The sequence below is a fragment of the Triturus cristatus genome, chromosome 3_1, assembly GCF_964204655.1.
Source record: "Triturus cristatus chromosome 3_1, aTriCri1.1, whole genome shotgun sequence".
Classification (NCBI taxonomy): domain Eukaryota; kingdom Metazoa; phylum Chordata; class Amphibia; order Caudata; family Salamandridae; genus Triturus; species Triturus cristatus.
The window spans coordinates 725,288,646-725,312,264 of record NC_140583.1 but is presented as its reverse complement, the minus strand read 5'-3'; the positions used below and the strand labels follow the sequence as shown (position 1 = coordinate 725,312,264).

The 23,619-nt window shown below is 44.5% G+C and overlaps 1 protein-coding gene across 1 annotated transcript in view; it reads right to left on the bottom strand.

The window, feature by feature from the left end:
* DRD4 (dopamine receptor D4) overlaps positions 1-23,619 on the bottom strand; it is a 253,598-nt gene that overhangs the window by 34,288 nt on the left and 195,691 nt on the right. Inside the window, exon 3 of the mRNA XM_085646388.1 lies at positions 20,699-21,255. Coding sequence (XP_085502514.1) covers positions 20,699-21,255 — 557 coding nt within the window. The remainder of the gene's footprint in view (positions 1-20,698; positions 21,256-23,619) is intronic.

The following is a 23,619-nucleotide window of genomic DNA, read 5'->3' as shown; positions in this document are numbered from 1 at the left end:
CACCCCTTTGAGCCTTTGATATGTGACACAGTTTCTACATTGTTATGTCAAATATTCACTCCACACATATCTAAGAGGGGTACCTCAGCTGGCATAGGTCATGCTGACTCAGCAGCCTCTCTCATACAGTAAATATAATACCAACTGTACCTGCCATTAGATACCAGATTAGATTTATTTTCTGAAAAACGCAAGAAAGAGAGAACATTGAGGGCCTTTTAAAGGTGACTATGACCTTGATATTATTCTGACTTTACACGAGGATTTCAAAGTTTTTCTCCACTGATCTTGAGGGCATTTACCCCACCTTACACTTTCTTGAACTAGTTATCCTGATGGGTAGCAATGCAACCAATTGCAGGCACCGGGCCACTAGGTACCTAGGCAGTGACCTCCAGATAAATAGCAATGCTTTCCCCCACAAAATCTTCTGTGGAAGAGTAAGGAACTTCAAATGAGTTTGATTGGTCTTTGAGAGACAAATAAGTTGAGCCATATCTAGGGGCATACATTCATGGAGCTTGAGCTTTGTTCATGAGTGAGCCACTCGATTCTGATCTATCATAGTAAGACAATTCCAAATGTAGGTTACATAGGGGGAATTTCCATAGTCTTATCTCAACAGAAAACTGAATCAAATCGAAGAGGGTCTCGATTGGATAATGAGGAATGGCAAAATGTATACAGCTATCCTAATCACATTTATACCAGCGTAAATTAGAGTTATCTTCACTAGCACACTCCACATGTAGCACCAACTGCATATCATAGATGTACATCTGAAAATTCAGCTTCTGTTTTCTAAAGATCCGAGTAAGTGATTGAATGTAAATGTTAGATCATGTTGTAGCGTGTGCTTACTCCTGAGAACCGCCACAGTCAAGCTTGATTGTCTTGGAAAATATTGCTCCCAGCCAACCATGCCTCTTCTATCAGAAATGAATGATTGTGTCCACTCCTCCCTAATATGCAAGCCAGGCATTCGAAGAGTACTGTGATGATGTAATCGATACTGATCACTGGCCCACAATAGAAGGCATAACAGGACAGAAATCTGATTGGTGACGACCATGTAGCCCATGGTTTGCCAAGTACCTTTCATGTTGTTTACAGATAAGGGCTTCCTTTAGATTATTATTAAGGTTCACCTTGGGGGGGGGGGGGCGTGGTCTTGCCGCGCAGCAAGATGGCTGCTCGTTGAGAGGTCTTTGCCGGCTGAGACATAATCCAATAAAAATCCTGTGGTAAAGTGAACCAGCATCACTGGCTGTCCGGGCTACACGATCGCCCTTGAGATGCAGCGTTGAATGAGCCCTTTATATCGTCTGCCGGACTCCAGGAAGCCTCTGGCTGGGAGGTGGGCCTGGTGGGCCCGGTCGCAAGGGTGCTGTGCTGGGCAGTGGTCTGGATGACGCCGGCACCTCTCAGCCTCTGCCTGTGACACGTTCCTGACAGGCAAGATCAGGTGAGCTGTGTGCCGCGGTGGGACACAGAGCAGAGCGGACTACAACTGCACTAGCTAACATCCAGAGCGGGTACGAAGGATTAGGCCGTTGGACTGCTGCCGCATACCGCCAACTGGTGGTTTGCGCTACACCGGCCTGCTGGGTGAATGCCGTTAAGGCCTGCATCCGTGAGCCTGCTACGAGCACCAAGATAAAATGGCGGAGTCGTGCGCGGGTGGACAGATGACGGACAGCAAATAAGCTGAGTGGTGAGTGGGACTGTGTCATTGATTACCTGTGGTGCTTGGCTGGGGCCTTAAGTGCTAGCCACGCCCTGCTGAGTGTCGTGAAGATGAGTCGCTGGGGGAATTTGGCCATGAGGATGCGGCCTGCATATAGGTGGCTCTGGCTCCAGCTGTGTGATCGTGCAGCAGGAGGTGAGAACAAGCCTAGCTAGAACATATACACGCCCCTCTACCCACATACAATAAAGGGAGCAGGCGAGGTGTGGACAATCTCTGGTTCATTTGGTGGAATCGAGATGCAGAGACACTGTTAGCACATATATTTTTTTCAAATAAAAAAACATCTTGGTGCGGAGGGACGGCCGAGGACTGGTGACCTGGTGTCGGCCCGCAGACAGCTTTGAACTGCTTGTAGGTCTATTAGCTTGACTGTAACCGATCTCCAGGTGGGGACACCGAGGTTTGGGCCAGTGAAAATCATATTTCATCACCCTCAGATGGGAGGCAAAAGTCGTGTAAATGCAATTTATGAACTGGGTCCCTGCTAACTCTATTCGGCCACAGTGTGATCTAACTTAGAACCAGACTCTATTGGTTGGCCCTCTGTGCCTGTTCTCGAAACACCGCCGCCCTCCACTTGCCTGGCTAGACATAAGGGTCTGCGGGCGGATACACACAGGTGCTGGTGCCGCCTGTCGCTCTGGTGTGGTCACAGTCGCTGCAGTGCGCTGATCGTTGCCTGCTGATTCGGGCCAATAAATATGGGGAAAACGGATACAAAACAATCTAAGCTCCCATTCAAGAATAAGAGACTTACAAGGCACACAGACTCTGAACCAGACCCTGAAGCTGAAAACAGACAGGGGATGGCTGAGAAGGGCGACAACCTACGATTCATCCTCCTGGAGGTGAAATAAAGTCTAAAAACTATAGATGACAAAATTGACAAGCTTACAGACTGCCTAGACCAGGTAAAGCAACAGGTGGACTCTCATGGGCTCGGAATAGATAAACTGGAAAATCGAGCCACAGATGCATACAAATTTCAGTCTGAGACCAGGGAGCAGCTACTAAACATGGAAAAGGTACTAGAAGTTATAAAAGCAAAAAATGAAGATTTAGAGGCCCGGTCCCGCCGGAATAATATACGTATCACTGGAATACCGTAGACGACAGTGATGGGAAAGGTGGAAGACTTTGTGGAAACATTGCTACGGGACGTATTTGGTTCGGCACTCTCTGCAATGTTTACAGTGGAGTGGGCCCATAGAACCTTGGGACCACGCCCCCCAGTGGGAGGCACGCCAAGGCCCATTCTAGCAAAACTGCTTAACGTCCGGGATCAGGATGGGACACTTTGTGCTGCCAGGGAGATGGGACAAATCACTCATCAAGGCAATCAAATCTCCATCTTCCCAGACTTAACCCCTGCTGTTCAAGTGGCTAGAAGAGAGTTTGTGCCTGCTAAATGCATCCTTTGTCAAGCTGAGATCTCATATGCTCTGTTGGACCAAGCCAAGTTAAAGGTTACACAGGACGGCAACCAAAATCACTTTTCAGATGCAAAGTCTGCCTTAAAGTTTGCTAAACTGTGGCAAGAAACAAACGATCGCTGACTGCTGTGGGCCGAGCAGAGACAGGACTAGGAGACAATGACTGAATCTGGGCATGCTGAAGTGTCGCGACCAGGCGGACAATGGAGGCCGGTGATGTATTGTGACATTTGGTTTAGTAGAACACTGTACCCTTATATGGGTAACAACAGATGGCTCCCAAGATAATTCTCAGCCAGCTGACCTATGGTCAGGGCGCATGCTGGAGAAACCCTGCCACCCAGGGAGAGCTCCCACAATAGGTTCTTTTTCTATTATGTTGGGGTGTTGCAGGTTTATTGCGGGAGGGTGGGGCACTGAAACTCAACCTGATTGGGGGGTTGGTGTGGGTGGGGGGTAATGTTTGGGGTCACAGTGCAGCACTTTTTTAAAACCAACTTTAGCCTTTTGGCCATACATAAGGAATCACTAGGCCTTAAAATATTAGACGCACAGGAAAAAGCATTAGGAATTGGACACATTGGTTCAGTAGACCAAGTGGGCTTCAGGAAACGTATGGCAGGACAGTGGCTTTACATCAGTCATATATCACACCTTACCCAGTTTTAACAAGACATGGCATCCTTTAAGTTCTTAACATGAAACATCAGAGGTCTTAATGGCCACCATAAGACCAGGCTTATTTGATACAGCATAAGATAGACTGTTGCTTTCTGCAGGAAACTCACCTGACCGGGAGATATACTCAGCAGTGTACTCCAACTACGCAAGGGGGGTGACTATACTCACACGCTGTGGGATGGAATGGAACTTGACACAATCACACTTAGACCCGGAGGGTAGATTTGTACTCCTCAAAGGTTCACTGAGCAGAACAGAAATGGTAATGGTGGCAATTTATGGGCCCAACACAGACAAACCAGAAATTTTCTATAATGTGTGGACACATAGCGAAGGTTATGCACCCCAGAGCCAGTGTAGCCCTCAACACACTTATGCAGGAAAATAGGTTGGTGGATATCTGGAGATTGTGGAATCCCGATACAGCTGAAGGCACTTGCATTACGTCACAACACAATGCTTGGTCCAGATTAGACTACTGGTTGGTCTCCCGCGATCTGGCGGCTTGGACAATGAATGTTCGTCTGTTGCCCAAAACACTTTCCGATCACGCCCCTTGCTTACTACAAATCAACATACTGACATCACATAAGCAGGCATTTACCTGGAGGCTCTCCCTCATGCTCTATTAGACCCAGTACTTCGGGAAGAAATAGGGAAAGATATAACCAATTACTTTGCAGAGAATGAGGGATCGGTCTCTTTGGCTGGTACACTGTGGGAGGCCTTCAAGGTTATTATTAGGGGACATTGCATTGCTAAACACTCTGGTGTGTTAAAGTCAATAAGGCAGCGACGTCAGATCCTAGAGCAACAGATGAGGGAGGGGGAGGTTGAATATTACAAAACAGGGGACAGTGCACAGCTGGCAGCACTTCAGAATTTGAAGAAGAAGCACACTGGGAAGTAACATTTCTGGGGAAATATCACACCGCCAGAAAATATGGGGAGGGAGATCGCCCTGGGAAAACCCTAACTAGCACACTTAGGCCTTCGCATAAGTCGGCCTATGTCACAGAACTGAGGGACGAAAACAATGAACCAAGAAGAGGGTCTCAGGAGATGCTCAAACACCTAGCCAACTTTTACAAAACGCTATACACATCTAAGTCCCCAGACATCGCAGCGGATCTGCAAACCTATTTCAAACCACAAGAATTATTATGGCTGGACAAGACTCACAGAGATTACCTGGACAATCCTTACACTGTAGATTACGTACTATAGGTCATCAATAGCCTTCCTAATGACAAAGCCCCCGGACTATATGGCTTGACCTTATCCTTTCATAAAACATATGCGACTATATTAGCCCCACTTCTATTAGATGTTTATCAAGAATCGATTGACTCCGGTTGCCTCCCACCATCTATGCGAGAAGCTGTGATTCTCACGCTATTAAAACCCGGCAAAGAACCAACGAGCTGTGATTCCTACCACCTGTTATCACTTATAAATATTAACAATAAGATTTATGCCAAACTTATAGCACAATGACTGCAGCCTCTCCTACCCCTTATTGCCTGCCCGGATCAGTCAGGGTTTATTCCAGGCTGGTCTACGTCACACAATTTGAGGACCTTCTTTGCCCTGCTTCATTACCTCAGCCCCCAAACGCCAGCAGTGGCCGCACTGTTAGACGCAACCAAAGCGTTTGATACCCTTGAATTGGGATACATGTTTGTTGTACTAACTGGATTAGGCATCTGCCCCAGCTTTAACCAAATCAAACTCTTATACTCCGAACCCACCGCCAGATTGCGTGTAAATGGTCTTCTGTCTGCGAGCGTCTCCATTACACGGGGCACGAGGCTGGGGTGCCCGTTGTCCCCACTCCTTTTTGCAATTGTTATGGAGCCTCTAGCTGCCCGGCTCCGACAACATCTCGCAGACAGAGGGGTGGGATTTACTTTCAGGGCCCTTATAATCTCGTTATATGCAGACGACATGACACTTTATATCAGCAACCCGACAGAAAGTACATTACCTATTTTGCGAGAACTGACCAGATTCGGAGGCCTGTCCGATATCCAAATTAATTGGTCCAAGTCAACAATGTTTTCCTAACGGACTGTACAACTCCTTTTATGCTTGATTACCCTCTTAAATGGACAGATGGCCCAGTAAAATACCTGGGGATTTGGCTTAGCCGAGATGTGCAGGAGCTATGGGAGATGAACTATGGGCGCACAATCAACTAGCTTGGGGAGAAGATTAAAGCAAGGTCCCACCTTCCACTATCATTAGCTATGAGAATAGCAATAGCTAAGATGATAGTGTTGCCTAAATTGCTATATCGATTTGTCAACCTCCCGCTCCCCCTTACTCAGGCCTTTTTTAACGAGGTGAGAGCCCTGATGATCAGACTGGTCTGGGCGGGGAGGCAGGCGAGGATCTCATGGGAACTGCTGACGATACCACTTAGGCAGGGAGGCTTAGGTGCACCGAATATTCCCCTATATCCTTACAGCGCCCAGGCCCAATTATTACATTACTGGATACATCCTACCCCGTTTCAGCCACATGTGGTGATTGAGCTGGACAGAGCTGCTCCTACACCTTTAAATGTGGCGATTTTTGCTGAATTCAAAAGACCTAAAAATGAAATAGATACCACTGAAACGCTGCGTTGGGCCTGGGGCAGGTTACGGTCAAGGGCAGGAATGGAATTGCTATATGCTCCCTCGGCCCAGCTTGGCACACAAGCCCTTGATGCCAGCATTGGTGGACCAAGCTGAGGTGACAAGAGCTGTGAGACTTGGCATGACCACATTTTCAGATTTATACCCAAACAATACCTTTATATCCCAGCCATTGCTGAATGGGGAGTCCAGGTCCCATTTCTCGGACTTGCTGTTATATTACCGCATTAGAGCGGTCAGCCGCCAGATGAACAACCTCTTCCCTGCCCCCGCCCACACTCACAGTCCTAGAGCAGTTGTTGAACAACTCTTCCCCGTATAGGCTGATAAAATGCTTATACAATACAATGCAAAGTACCATCCCGATCACGCATCCAAGGGCCCTAGCTAGCTGTAATGAGGAGTTATCCACGCCCCTGTCTAAGGAGCAGTGGAGTTTCTTCTGTTGCCAACTGGAGGCGTTATCCCCAAATTATAAACTCCGCCTGATTCACTTTAAGTTTTTACACATGTATTATAGAACACTTGTTCAGCTGCAGCGCATGGAGCTTCGGGAAGACTCGAACTGCTGGAGATGTCGCTCTGCCCAGGCCTCCTTCCTCCACTTGGCTTGGTATTGTCCCCCAATTGCGCATTATTGGTCAGAGACATTCAAGGTGGTCAGCACAATACTTCAGAGGCCACTGGAGCCATCACCTTTACTGGGGCTTCTAGACTACACAAAGGACACCCCGGCAGAAACTAGGTGCTTGTTGGCTATGCTGCCACTATTGGCCAAGAGACTTGTGGCTATTAACTGGGGTAGTTCAGGTGTACCAAAGGTGAAGACCTAGATCGTAGATGTTACATTCTGTCAGGTGCAGCTTAACACTTTCTGGGAACTGATGCCAGTGGCCTCTCGGCCTCGGGATATCTGGGAACCCTTTTGACATGGATCAGAACACAAGGGCCGAGGAATGTGGCATTGCCCAGTTCCCCTGAGTAATAATTGTCAGACAGGTGGGCCCGGATGTGTGGTGTTCGACGGGTGGAGCTGGGCTGAATCTAGACCTGAATGTAGATGCCATGACAGGCACTGGCCTGATGATGGACTGGGCCTTGTATTAGCTGGTACAAAACCTGCACCTACTCTGTGATGATGCTAATGACTACCATTCTTGGTAACTCCCATATGCTGTACTGTTCTTTTGACCCCCTGTTGCTGTTTTTATTTTGTTGTATTTTCTTTTGTTCTGATATGAAAGAAAGTGTATTTGCTTTGTCATTAAGGCAAGCCTCATATCGCTGTTTTTTCTTGTTTTCCCCTTTTGGTTATGTAGGTGTTATATTGAACTGCAAATAAACAAATTATATTTAAAAAATGGTTCAACTTTGAAACAAGGTGGTAACTTGATTGCTCTTATGATAGAAAGTTGCCCTTTTTGAGTAGTCTGTCTCTATCTTTCTGCAATGTGACCCCAGAAAATGATATTTCACTCCTGATTTGATCATTAGATATAGGCACATTACTCCCCTGCTTCCTGTGGATTCTCTTGCATTTCTTTTATGCTGCGGCTCAGGCATGTAATGAGAAGATACTGGAATTCTCTGGAACATTGCTGTCACACTTTAGCCTGAGTCTCTTCCTCCTACTTATCATCTCCCTTCCCATTTCCATTTTATCCAGATCACATTATAAGAGGTTTATACATGAGACAAATGTAGAGATTCCCTCCTTTTGTGTATTGCTTTACACCTTGATCCTGGGAAAGGTGAAAGCCAGATTGGTGCCCAATAAGGCATGCATAAAACAGCCAGTGGTGACTCCTCCGCTAAGGCAGAGGAGCATCGCCAAACTGCTTAAAGAGCAGAGGAGTGGAAAAATAACATGATAATAACCTGGTTATTATCATTATTTTTTTCACAACGGGCTGGGTTAGGGTGAGGCGGGGGAGGCGGGGGAGGAGTGGTTTGCCCACTCCAAGTGTGCAGGACTGTTTGGCCGGCCCAATAGGACTTGCTTTACACAGCCTGGTGAGAAACACGCAAAGCCTCACAGTCCCCGTCTGAGTGCCGAACCACGGTGCTCAGACCAATCACAAAGCTGCATTGCGATTGGCTGAGGGGAGGGACCCTGTGTACTTCCTGCTTCCTTCCACTACAGAAGCAGAGGAGAAGGCGACTGAAGGGACCAAAATGGAGAGAAGGCCGGCAGCAAAAGGTAAGTGGATATTTTTTATTTTTAAAAAAACACACTACATCATAAGGAAAAATGACACACATTAAGAATATACTCAGTGCCTCGAAATTTAGAAATGTTCTCCAATCCAGTCCCACTTGAACTTGAAAAACAACATGCAAATTCGACAGGCTGTAACGAGAAATTAACATTTAACACCACAGGACAAAAGATAGTGCACCAGTAGATTTCAAAAGTAAGGTCTCTACTTAGCCACTGGTTTTCCTGCAGGGTGGTGGAAGACACTGTAGTCTGCGAAATGTGCGCAGCATTTCTATACATTAAAAAGAAGACTCAGAAGAAAAATTGGGTAAGTCCTGAAGCCAGGTCTGCAGCGTCTGGCAGCATTATCTGATGTAGGCACACCCAGTGGCGTAGCAAGGTGGTGGTGGGGTTTCAGTCCCCCCGCCCTTGCCAGCAGCCGTCGAAAACATAGGAACTGCCACGGGCGGCCAAAGGCCTACCTATGCCACTGGGCACACCATACTGTCCTCCATCAGGATTAGTTCATGAGTACTTTTACACTGAAGAAAAACCAAAACTAAAATACTGTGTCTACGGAACTCCCCTTCAGGCATTGATTCCATCCACCAATGACTGTCCCTGCATGGGGTTTTCTCCACTCCATTTATTAGGTCGAGCATAGGCAGAGCGCATGCGCTGTACTTCAAGAGATATTGTATTCACTGTATGGGCTTACAGCCCGCCCATAGGCTTTTATTGGTAAGTTGGATTGTCCTTCAAAAAGGCTTCCTCACTAGTGGTTAATCCTTCCTCTTTGTCCTGCCTTTTTGTCATTTGTGGGCATACAAGACTAAGAGTCTAATGTACAATTCTATAGGTAAGCCATTACGCGCCTTTGAGCCCATTATTAATACAAACTACACTGCTCGCATTGATATCTTCTCACATTAGTCCCCAGATAAGCTGTCCTGAAGAGACCCCATATCAAGAGTTGGTCGAAACGCCGTCGACAATCACAAAGAGAGGGCAAGAAAGATTCATCATATTATTGGAGGCTCCTCTTTGAATTTTTAATGACCTTCCCTTATTTTTCACTTCATTTTCACTTTGTTAGGCTAAGATCACTTCACTGGGACTCACCCTTTCACCTTTTCACCATATTGTGCTTGTAGTGTAATAATGAGATATATCTGTGTTAAGATCAATAACTACAGTACAAATGAGAAATAAATTATATTTACTTCGGCTGAAGTAAATAATCTCTCTCCTGGGCTTTTTGTGTATTAAATTACAGATATTATACATGGTAATAAATTCTTGCCATGATCTAATAGATTTAAGGTCTTATTTAAAATTGTTTGAACGTGTTTTTTGACTAAACTAGTTGCGAGTAATTTTTGCTTGACTAATTGATGATGTTGTATGAAATGAGTTCCTTGTGAACATTGTTCTATGCTTTCTAGTTGTCATTTGTATCCTCCCAAGGCGCAACGCCTAACTTCCCATATATTTATGCTTTTGTCTTTATCGGTTATTGTTCAGGGACTCTTTTTCCTTTCAGTCGCTCCGCTTCGAGCTCCGTTGCCTGCAGTATGTTGTTCCTGCCTCAGCGCAACACCTTCTCCCACAACACTGCTTGCCCTGCCTTACCACACCTCCCAAGTGACCGCTTGCCCATCCCAAAAACCCTGTTGCTGTTTGTCTTTCTATGTTTTGTTCTTTAGTTTCGCCCACTTTCTGTTTACCACTGCCATGTTTTGTGTCCCTTCCCATTTTTCTAGCTCTCAGTTCTTTGTCTTCCTGCTGTCCCTCGTCCCCTTGCTCCTACAACTGAAAATGTCTCCCCAGGTGTATGTCTCAGCTGTTGTTGTTACATGAGTCGACCTAGGGTGCTAAGGCATCTTTTGCAAAAGACAGACTATGGAATTCACGACAACAAGTCAGCTTTCCTTCACTTTCGCATGTACCATTGTTTAAGACTTGTTCTGTTTCTACTTTTTGAAACTAAGTTCTTCAGCGGAAACACCAATTGTGTGTCCGTTTTTCTGTGGCACTATTTCAACACCAAGGCAGGTATAATAATATTTGATCCATATGTGAACTATAAAGGTGTAGTAAAAAATGCAACATCTATTGTGAGTAACCCTCTCAGCTGTGCACGGATGGTCTGCCTTTGACTTCAAGTCAGAAAGAAAGAAAATAAGGTGAAGAACTCAAAGGTAGGGTCGCTTCCCAAGTGAGACGTGCGAGTCCTGGCACCCACACCTCTGTCTTTCAGAATCAAGGCCCGGTTGGAGAATCAATGCGCAAGGACATTTCCCGGCAGGCCTGTCAAAACAGGGGCCACTGTGCTCCTCCAGGGGCTGTTAAACTGCCTCTTTCATTTACAAATTTGAGGGATTTTGCAGTGGCACTCATCGAGGCACTCACAGATAAATTGCATTTTAATCAATCCCAAGAGAACATTGTGTACTTTTACATTTATCCTCATCTGAGTTCCTGTACTTCAAGCTTCCATGCGGATGCAATTATTGATGGTTGCAAGTCAAAATTAAGCGTAGAAAAACTAAGTTTATCAACCCCTTTTGGTTTATCAAAATATACATATACACCTGCATTGCTAACCATTGCGAGTCTCCAGGGGAAGGATGCAGCTTTAAATTCTCAATTGCTTTGCAGCACCTCTGGTTGCAAAGCACGGAGGGGCAGATTTACAAGCTCCGTGCGCCACTTTTGCGTCACTTTTAACATGGGAAAAGTGACACAAAAGTGGCCCAAGGGGGTTGTAAATCTGCCCCGGAATGTTTACTGACTGATGCATAGGCTGGTGGTAGCCATATGCAAACTGTATGCTGCCAGATTCGCTCAAATTATACTCTATGGTCATCTGGAGCAGAAGACAGTTTTGTGCTTCGCCATATCTTCCAATCTCAGCATACCACAGTCTTTGTGGCCTTGTGACCCCTCTCTTTTTAAGGGTCAGAGGTCGCAATGCCGGCTCATTGTGAGTTAAAATGATGACAGAGAAGTCATGCAGGCCTTCTCCCGACATTTACTACTGTGAGCAGTCGATTCCTGACACATTGACATTAATGCGACGGGCAGATTGTGCCTATTGTGCACAGCGATGTCTCAATCAGTTGGGTAGTAGAGGTGCTTTGTGAACTAATGTGATCAAGAACTTGGGCCCTTTCCCCCCCTGCCTGGATATTAAAAATAGTCATGATTGGGGCTCAGAGGGCCCCTTGGATCCCTGCGCACACTGCCACTGCATCCACTGCACGAATGGCACTTCTAACGGGGCTCTGTGATCATTCTACCTGTCTCTCCTCTCTCTCTTCCAAATCTTAATTTCTCTCTCCTCTTTACACCTTCCTCTCTTCATTATCTCTCTGCTCTATCACGTTCCACTCAGTCTCTCTTTACAACCTTTCTCACATTTCCCTTGCTCCTCCTCACTTTTAAAAGTGTTCTTCTCGCTCCGATTTACCCTCGCCCTTTTTCTTTTCCCGTTTCTTCTCTTTCCCCTACTTCTTCCTCATCCTATACTCTCTCTCTAACATCCTACCCTACTTTTCTCAAACCCTAATTTATTTTCAATGTACAATCTATGCCATTCATCCCTTTCTCTTTAATCTCCAAGGTGTGTTTTTTGATTTCTCTCTTTCTCTCTCTACCATCTCCTTTCTCTTTCATATCCTTATTATTTGCCCTTTGACGTCCCATTTTCCATTTATGTCACTTTTTCTTTTCCTCTTTCATGTCCCTTTTGACCTCTCCTTTCACCTCTACTTGCCACCTTTCACACACTCGTTAGGCTTCGCCTGCACAGCGCTTGCGCGGTGCTTATGAAATCTATTGTATTTAATATAAAATCTTAAAAGGGGCTTACATCCCGCTCTTCATTTTCATTTGTTCATGTGCTTGCCACTTACATTTACTTTGTTTCTATTGGTTGTAGAATGCCATTTTCTGTTGCTGTTCGTGTGCTTTTGTTATCAGTGTCCAACGGCTCAAGTACTCTCTTTTCATCCACTTTTGTCGAACGTCTTTCTTAATTGTTAACAAACTTGTCAGCCCCCTCCTCTCCCGACCTCTTCCCCAGGTGCAACAGCTTTATCTCCTGTACCGCTCCTCCCACAGATTCTTATCATCACCTTCGACGACCGCCGCTTTATCCTCTGCGCTCATGGGCATCTTGTGCCTCAGCCCCTACACCTACCCGTCGGATAGGGACCTGAGTCCAGGACCTGCTGCAAAGAAACATGCTGAGTACTGCACAGGTAAAAGGCACTTATCTGTAAGAACAGCCTGAGGCTTGGACGCTCTCAGCGCCACTGACATACACCCCCCCACTTACACACACAGAGGGAGCCGAGGCCCGAGCTATCTCCCTACTCCAACCCCCACAGCTCGCATTCACTTCACAGAGCCCTTGTCCCCACTTGCCTCATGTGATTGCCAAAGACTCCCATCTCCAGCAACTGTTTTTTATTTCATGCATTGTGCTGGATTCAGCTTATTTTATGAGGTATGGTACTCTCTTCTCTCCCCTCATTCTCTTCTCTCCCCTCCTCCTACCCACAGCACCTCAACTGCCCATCACCCATTTCAGCACTTTCTCTCATTTCTCACACACCATTTGTTATCTTTTCTCCACAACTCTTACCACCCGACCTAACTCCTCCTCTCATCCCCTCAGTCTATCCTTCCCAACTTAGCCCTTTCTGCACCAAGCAGTTTGACTTTCTTCTACCCCACCCAGCACAGCCCTTTACTCCTTTCATCATCCCTTTCTTTCCCCGGTCCTTATGCCTTTAACCCATGCTCACTTCCACGTAATCCTCCTCTCTCACTTACATTTCCTTCACCCTCCTCCTGCCCTCAGTACTTCTTCTTCAGACTGCTCCTCTGAGCTCACCCTTCACTTTCTTCTCACACTCACCCTTTGTTTCCCCTTTTCATTCCTTTGGCTTCTCCTATCATTCTAGTTCATTTGCTCTTTCTCAGACATCCTCCTCTCTCCCCTACCCTACCTGGGCCTTTATGCCCTTTCAACCCTCATTGTGCTGATGAAGCATAGATGTTACCTGGCATCTATCATTACCAATTCCTACTTAAAAGATCATTAACTGCACTTTTACTGGATGAGACATGTTAACCCATTTTAATCGAAACCTTGAGTTCACATACTGCATCGTAAAAGTATGCAGAATTTTAGACAATGATGATACGAAAATGTAAGCAAAGTGAGAAAATGAGAAATGTATGTTGATGCATTTACTTGTTATGAAAAAGATTGAAAAATAAATGTTTTTGTGAATAACAACATTCAAATGTGCATTAAAATGAACCCATATATGCATAGTGGTACTAGAGAAATGTAGAAAATGCTTTCTACAGAGAAAACTGACAAAGTAACGCTTATGAAAAATAATACATGCACTGAAAAGTGTCACGTTGAAAATTATGCTTACATGATACATGATACATGAAATTTTACTAGAGCTTAATACTGACATGTATTTCTTGAAGACAATTATAACTGAAATGAATGAAGAAAGTTAGATGCAATTGCAAATGTATGATCTTTAATAAAACGCCCGTGATTCAGCTAGTTTTCCATGTAGGCCTCAGAGCTTTCTTTACCTTACGCTAATGTAAAATCATATGAAGCAGTCACCTAATCCCTATGAGAACTTTCTGTAAAGTTTCACTTCTGTTCTGGCTAACAGTAAACTCACTTCTCACCAGAAGCCTGTTCCATAGAACTGTAGCAAATGTTGTTGCAAACCCAGGGAAAAACCTGGGAACCGACTGACTATGGTATCTCCTCCTTCTGTGGAAGTGACGAAATGCTAACTAAATGGAGCATAATGAATTTATAATGAGTCTTGCAAAAAAGGATTTTGTAATTCATCTGGAATTGTATGATTTACTGATCACCCCATGACAGCTTACCGTGAGTAACCAATGAAACCCCACGGACTGATGGAATTGATATGTTAAGGGGTGTAAACCTGGAACATTTGGAGTATAATTACCCCATCTGGGGAGGAGACACGGGCTGGCTGTCATTCATCTTTTCTGCCTGACATGCTGTCAGACCGACTCTTGATTTATATTATCCGTTCTATGTCCCTGTCCACTCACTCTTAGTGGAATAGACTCTAATGAACTGAACTTTATTCAAACCGCGACCTCAAATCCTGTGCTTTGCCGGCTGGAAAGGTGTGGGGGAAATAAACTTTCGGCTGAGAGGTTACTTCTGTCTCCTTCTGTGACATGTGGTGCTGTAGCTTGAACTTGAACTGAATTACCTGAAGACAGACCTGAGCGAACTGCTGTGCTTTGGTTTGTATGATTAATAACAGTATTTGTAATTTTCTACCCTGATCTCTATAGGCTGAATCGTGCTGCTGAAAATGATCTGTGCTAAACTGTGATTACTTGCATTAACAAATTGTCATTAAATCTGATCTTAAAATATATTCCTGTTCTGTCTATGCAATTAGAGGCATTAGATAAATGTTTTTCCTAAATTATCTTTATCGATTCTGTCTCCTTCTATTGGTCATATTTACTATCTCAAGGAGTCTATAAGTGTGGCTAAAGAAGGTTTTGTTTTAGACTTGAGAGGGCTAAAGTCATGGGTGCAATTATCTATTCCAGGTCCTCATAGGATAATTGCTTACATCTTCCGAGTATTTTAGTCCCTATTAGCTCACCAAAAAAGATCCGTCGGAGGACCTATGTCATGACATACGGCTGGGTTAGAAAATGGACCTAGTGATATTAGGTTTATTGTGAGTAGTAAGGAAAATTTAGTAAGCTTTCCACTGGAACAGTGCTTATTCTCCGCTGGTCTCTCATCATCTTACCTTCAGCCCGTTTTCTCCTGCTCCACAACTCAGCCCTCTCTTGCCCCTCACTTTATAGTTAGTAATTTCACTTTCCTTCATCTCTACTTCACACTCCCTTCCCAACCTTCCCTCATGCGCTGCATTCAACATGTACTAAAAAAAAGACTAAGACAATAGATTTTGCATAGGTGAAACCGATTGTCTTTGCCAATGCTAGTTTTATTGTCTTTTCTCTCTGTTCTCAATTTTGCCCTCATGCATTCCTCCTTTTCTCTTTCTTTATTCTCAGCCTTTTCTTTCTCCTCACCAGCCTGTCTCAATATCTTTGGCTCTCTGCCCTCTCATGTCTGCCATCCCTTTTTCTCTCAACTTCCTCCTCCAAAGTCAGACCCACAAGTGCAGGTTCTGACTTTTGGCCTTTCACAAGGCCTCAGAGTTTCCTAAGAGGCCAATCTTTCCTGTGTTTTTCAAAGTCCTTATTCTTTTTCCCGTTATGTAGCGCTGCCACCCCCTGGCTTGGTAGTTCACCTGATTTAAAGAGTCCACTTGCCAGAGGCGAGGGGTGCAGGGTAAACTCCTTGGTACCGCAGCAGGTCTACAGCCATTCATTCTAATGCTCAGTCATGCTAAGGCGTCATGGAGCATTGTAATGCAGTACAGAAGGTCAGTGAATGCTCAGTGCCCTTTGGCTAGAGGATCTTGGAGTGTGGCCCTTCACACTCGGCACAGTAACCTGCGCACTGGAGAGTGCTGAGGATGGCGCCTTCCTGGGGTATTAGGAACGAGAACCCGGGGTATTAGTAGGGTCCTCCGGATACCAGTTGTCCTCCACACACGACAATACATCTCTTATCCTCCCTGTTTTCCAGGGGATATCACCCAGGTTACTCCTTCTTCCAGCCGGCTCGACACACCGCCCACATTTTATCCTCAGAAAGGAACATGTGGACAACCACCAGTTTCAAGCTGACAGGGGCCACCACCTACACCCTTCTGCCGACCTTCCACCTTGGCTGTAGTGCGCTGCATCTTACAGTAACTGCTGCCTCCCGCTTCCATCTGTCAGAGCTGTGGCCGTCATAGGAGGGAGCAGATTCCCAGCCACAGTCCATCTCTACAGGAGGCTTTCACAGGCACTGCTAGGAGTTTGTGTGTGTGTGTTGGGGGTGGAGCGGCAGTGAGATACTGCTATGTCCGCTATTGCAACATAAATTGATTTTTGACCAGTTCGGCGAAGTGACCGGGAGGCCACCGTACTTCTTCATATGCATCTTCACAGACACAATGATGCCTGTCAACCTCTTACACTCTGGAATCATCACTGCACCATTTTAAAGTCCTGAACTGAACTATTCTTGATCCTGCTTTGCTCATTATGGGTTGAGAGCTTCTCTCTAAGCTCCTGGTAGAGTACTGTTGTTCCACTGGTTTTCATCCTTTTATATTTTGTGAAACATTCAAAGATATTTGAGGAGCACAGCATGTCAAAATTTAAATAATAAATCACAAAATATCACAAACTACAATCTTGGATTTGTTTCCCACGAAAGAAAAAGGGCAAATCGTGTTGCTGTCATAATAAGTCATAAAGAAACGGTGGACCCGATTCTTCAAAATATGAGTACTTCTGCTCTTGTAAATTTATGTCTTTGCCTGGATGCAGACATTTAATCTTCATAGGAAATATGTTTTCCCCTTTGAAGAAACCCTCCTCGCATCACACCCACCAATGCGGAAGGTGCATTCTTCCCCATCCCACCCTGAAATGAGGTTTGCTTCTGCCTTTGGCCACCCAGGACTAAATCTCTGACCTTTTCCAGGTTGGAGATGTTTCAGTGGAAAGCTTCATAAAAACCCCACAAATGTGTACATTTTAAAGTGTGCAAAATTAGACCCTTATCGCCCACTCCGCAACTATTCACCCCTTTGAGTAAATTTACTCAAATAAAAATATTTATATGAGTAAATACCTACACATGTGCAAAACAAACTTTAATGAGTTCCAAAAGTTGCTCTAGACTCATGAAAATATTTTGGGCAACACCTCTATCATAGGCCTCATATTCCATTAGATTTACTGAATAACAGTGGCGAGGCTAGGGAGGGTGGAGGGGGGCTTGGGCGGTCCACCCTGGGCGGCACAAGTCTCGGGGCGCCAACAGCCCCCACCCGCTCCTCAATGCGTTTGCGGTGAGGGGGCGGCAAATTGAGAAAATACTAGTCAGCACCAAACCCCCCCCACCCCGGCTCTTCACTGCAGCCGACGTGGCCGGCAAACACAGAGACAGCCACGGGCGCCAACAGGGCTAGCTACGCCACTGCTGAATGATGGCTAATATGACATCTCAGTGGTATACCATAACATTTCTTTCAGTCACAATGAAGTTCATGTTGCTGTTTGGATCAATGTGTTGCCATTGAGAGTTTGTTTAACTTGATACCCGTCACCTCTGAAGAGATATCTTGCGTTTGGTCAGAAAGTGTAATGTCAGTTCCCTTTACCCCACTCTGGCCGTTTGTTTTTAATCTCTGATTTCTCTGTCTAGTAGTAGTCTTCTTCCTCCTTTCTCTCTTTTGTGTCTTTCTCGCTCTGGCTCCGGGTCTAAGTGTAATGATAAAAAAAGGTCCCAATTACCAATAATGAGTGTAGGTACTCACCACATGCAAGCACCCACACACATTAAGCACTGTACTTTGACTAAGCCATTGTTCTCATTGTGTGTGCCTGTCAGAGGTCAGAATTGGACCCCATTTCACCCAGTTCATGCTCCCCTGCCCTGAATAAAGGTCTACAAAAGTCCCCATAATGGGCTTCTTGTTCAAGGTAAATTCTGGATGTGCACACCATGTAGGAGGGCCATGTAAATGTTCCCTACGACTACATGCAGGCACGGCTCATGGAGAGCTGCTTTTCAGACCTCGAGGCGGCGCGGTGTTTGTCCTCTGTGGCTTCCAAAGTCTGCAGCATGTTTAGTAAATGGAGGATGGCAGAATGACCTCATCGAGAAGGCTGAAGGACAATGATAAATCTATTGGGCTCATCCGTCTGCTAATTCCTCAGTCAGGCCAATCTCCTTTGTGGGGATGCAGAAGTCTGCAAGAGAGCCCAAGCACAGTATGTTCCACACAGAGAGGGATCTAAATTTTCAAATACCAAATTGAGTTGGAATTTTCAGGCAGTCGGCCAATCGGAGGTCATGTTTTAGAGTAGAAGGCAGCAAACGTCCCTGCAAAGACCAAGAGCTGGTGAGAAAGTTGGGCGGGTTGCTCTGAGATTCTTGCTGAGAGACTTCTTGGAGTTATATGTGCTCAAGTTAAAATGGGCCGCACACTAACAGACGTTTTAAGGTATGGACAAAGTGGGCTTTGGCCCAAGGCCCCAGCCATTCAGGGGGCACCCTGATAGAGCCAGCTCTGGTCTGCAGAGTGTCTTGCTGACCTTGAACAATTCTTAAATGCATTGTTTTAAATACCGCTTTCCTTTAATGTATTTTTTATGTGGGTGATGTGTGAGTGTGTACAAACACAAAGAGAAGATGGACGGACCGCTGAAACTTTTCAGACACTCACCCCCAGTCACATATCTGTGTTGAACCCATCATCATTCTTTAGCTCACTTCACCACCTCAGTTCAGAATGTGTGAGTGTATTACAGACATTTTTCAGAGAAATATTGTGTTTATGTTTCATGCAACATCCATAAAAAGAACTGATGCTGTGTTACAACATTATCACTATCCCAGAATATTAGATGTAAACATATTTAGAATTTGGATGAGTTTACCTGTGCGCTGTCAGTGACCTGGCCAAAGAGGGCATGAAAGAGCTGAAATTGGATCATAAATTCAAAGCTATTCCAGGAGCCCCCAAAATACGTTTGGCCTGGGGCCCCCAAAATCCTTAAGACGTCCCTGCACACTGACCTGTCAAACCAGCCCATGGGGTCTGCCTGATTGCCCTATATATAGGTGAGTCCGACCCTGGTTGAGAGGGGATTCATTTAACATTTCCTCCTCAAAATCAAGAGTTAAAGGTAGCATTTGCTATATTGGAATATGCGGCTCTTTTATAAAAGGGGCCATTAGTTAACTTATCAAAGAAAGAAACGCAATGTTATCATAGTGCTAGTATTTTAGAAGATCACATTTGACAGTGACACCTCATACTTTCGAGTTGTTTGAGTCAATATCTGTTCAGATGCAGTTGAATTACAGGGTCAGATGACATGTGTCTACGGAGGTCTAAGTCCATGCATACATAGAATGATGATATGTGCAGGGCTACTTGTTCTGTTTTATTGGACCTAAATGCAGAGACAATGCTTAATTTGTAAAAGAATAAGTTCCGGGCCCAATTTAGAAAGTCAGAGTGCAGAATACCAAGACCGCGTAATCTTGGTTCCACCTCATGCCCATTTGATCCACCACCAGAAACTCTCTGACACTTATCTCACTCTTGCAGGTTCTATTTTTTACCCCTGCTTTCTCTCCTTATCACAGTTTTTCTGCCTTTCTCCTTTCCCCCTTTTGTGTTTTTCTCCCTTTAGCTCTGGATCAAAGCATGTTGAGGACAAATAAGAGCAGGTCTCCAAACATGAGCGCCAGTGGGCCCCACATGCAACCAAATTAAGCACTGTGTAGAAGTCTGCGTCATCAGCCAATGAGCAGTGGTACTGTGTTTGGTCACTTATGCATTACATTAGGATGATCTCAAAAGGTGGAACATGTGGTCATAGAATGGGGATATTCCACATTCGAAGCAGAGATTTTTCATAATTCCACCTTTCTTCCTTTCTTAACATGAGCAAGGCAAATTGTGGCATGTAGTTCTCGATGGTGAAGTTAGTGGGCCTAGTTTAAAACTCAATTCTGATTCACAACTGTATGTTTTAAATCATTCTTTTCACAATGTAAAATTCCATGAATTCCACTGCTATTTTGATGTACATATGCTATTACATAATTCCCATTTCACGATTCCGATATCAATTTACATAGCCTAAATGTCCAAATACCCACTAACCTCATGCATTGACTGGGGGCAGATTGAACTTTCTTATGTTTTATGTGAAGCAGTAGCAGTTAACCCAATTTGCTCATTAAGGTGGATTCATAGTCATTCTATAGACCATGATATTTCACACTCACCAACAACAACAGGTAGCACCTTCATCGCCTTCCTCTCCCGGCCACAGATTTTGGCCTGCTTCCTTTGCGGTACAGGATGGGGCGTATACTTCAGTTCGGGGTATGCCACTGTCTGTATACTATTGCCATTTTCCACATAAGCACGGGGGAACGGGCAGTCTGAATGACTGTAGATGCTCAAGTCCTCCAGTCTGCTGTCACTCGGGCTCCTATCAAAGAGCAACGGTGGGCATGGCGGCTTCCCATCAGGGTTCATGTGACTCCTTAACTTAGCCTTTCTAGCCTCCTCCCAGCGCCTCAGGCCATTGAACATGGCACAATAGAGTATCAACATGATGGGGCAGGGAATGAAGAAGGAACAAATGGAAGAGTAGATAACAAAATTGTCATCCTCCAGTTTGCATATAGTAGGATCCCGGTTTGGGACGTTGTTGAGTCCAAAGATGACAGGCGATGCAACAGCAAATGAAAATATCCAAGTGGTGGAAAGAAGAAAGAGCTGGCGCTTGTCAACCTGGCGGCGGTTGTAGTTTAGTGGAATGGAGACAGCTATGAACCTAAAAGAAACCAAATGTAGCAAAGTTATTTGCAGCATGACATGATTTGGGCTCAATAGGACATATATATATATATATTCTCATTGCATCACATGCGAAAAATGATTTTTCCAGTAGAAAAATATTGCTTAATATAGGTTTGGTTCAGATAGCTTAATCAGGGCGGATGAGGCCGCATTATTGAAAGTGCATGTTTAAAAGTTGTGCACAAGTATTTCTTTTCTTTGCTTTTTGGAAATTCGTGCCTCGGTGTCCTGGTCTGTGTAGGTGCAAAGGTATCATTTCTACCTTCCTTAGTCAAGAGGATACATTTGAAACAATTTCAAGGCTAATTAGCTAATCTCGTTGCATTTCTTGCACTTCTGTCCAATGAAAATCATTTACAAATATATGGTTTAAAATTAACAGTTTGATTAGATTGCTATGCAAGTAATATTTTAGTACCTACTCTATACATAATACTATGTTATGTAAATGTGTGCTGTCTTTGTTTAAAACATTATAAAGTATCTGCAAGCAAATTTCCATTAGGATAGATTTTTGATTTTTTGCTGTAGACATTTAGATATTTAGCCTTAGACATTCAGACATTTTAGACTTTATATGTATTTTTGAAGCATTGCATATTTTAGAATTGCGTTTTATTTTACAGCCATTGCTCACCTCCCATTATTATTTCATTTGATCGCTTTGTCCAGAGCGGAGAGAACTGCTGTTTATTTTTATTTAGAGAGGGCTAGTCACACATGGTACTATTGTATTTAGGATATATAATTAAGATTTTATTTATTCGAATTTCCCTGATTAAGGTTAACAGCTGCTTTCTGTGCTGATAATTTTGCCATTTAAATAAATCTGCAAAATTGAGAACTGGAGAAACCTAGCTGTGCTCATTTTGTAATAGTCTTTGCTGAGTATTTGAGCACTGGATTCTTCTTTTCCTGCAAATTGTCTCTTCATAACATTAATTGGGCTGGAGCACAAACACTGCTCTCAATTCTCTCATTTCTTACATTCCACCATGTAACAGTGGAATTTATTTTTCCTCTGGACTGGGCCTCCTGACACTCCACTCCGTAAAAGGCTGCTTTTAGGAAAATAGCTTATGGACACGTGTTTAAAAACAGTAGAGGGTTCTCTTCAAAGTTAGATTTTCTTTCTGAAATGTGAGCATTTTTTCAGTTGGGAGAATAGTCAAGATCTTCATTGGATTCATACAGGCACTTCACACTGCTCTTCCAATGGAACTCACATTTTTTCAAAATTATTTAGCATTTAGGTATTACTGCTTGTCAGCACCAATCCATTCCTATGGAAATTCATTCTTTTTTTAGGACTTCCTTTCCAGCAAACAGGCAAGAATCTGAAAAACCACGTTTCTCATTTATTTCTGCATATGTTGTGGCGCAACCAGAGGACAGACACAAGTCACCACATTTACATGTAGGGTCCAAAGCTATGTGTACACATCCTACAGCAAATGGTCTGCAAAGACACATAGCTTTTAATGCCATTGTCAGTGGTGGATGGTGACCTATAAAAGTAGTGGGGAGTAATCTTTGGCTCGAATTTCAGTGTGCGAGCCTGACTTCTCAGTGTGTTAGACTGAGGCTCACTCAGTCCCACCCTGACTCACTCACTCTGACTCGGTCTCATTCTCACTCTGACTCACTCACTTAATCTCACTCATTCTCAGTTAGGCTAACTCAATCTCATTCATTCTCACTGACTCACTCTCACTCAATCAATCTCACACTGACTCACCTTTCACTCAATCTCACTCTGACTCCCCTAATCTCACTCAGTCTCACTTGTTTCCACGTAATCCCTCTCATTCCGATTCACTCAGTCTCACTTATTCTCTGACTTAGTCTCCCTCATCTATGACTCACACAGACAGTGACTCACTCATTCTCAGTCAGTCTCACTTAGTCCCACTCATTTTCACTCATTCTCAGTCAATCAATCATACTCTGATTCATTGAATCTCACTGGCTCACCTAGTTTCCACGTCCCACTCATTTAGACTCACACTGACAAAATCAGTGTCACTGATTCTCAGTCTATCTAATTCATTCTAACTCACTTAGACTATGACTAACTCTTACGCATAGTAACACTCACTGTCATTCTCCCTCACAGCAGTGGCAGCTGGCATCAACGGGAAGGGGGGAGGGGCGCGCACAAACTCAAATACATTTAAAAAAAAAATCAAAATAAACAGGCACATGCAAATATAAACTTAAAATATATTAAAAGAAACACTTGCCTGACAACAGGACCTCCTGCTCTGGACCTTGTCGTGCTGCAGCCCGGCTACAAGGAAACTCCCTTGACCAATCAGGGTGCTGCTCTCACCAGCAT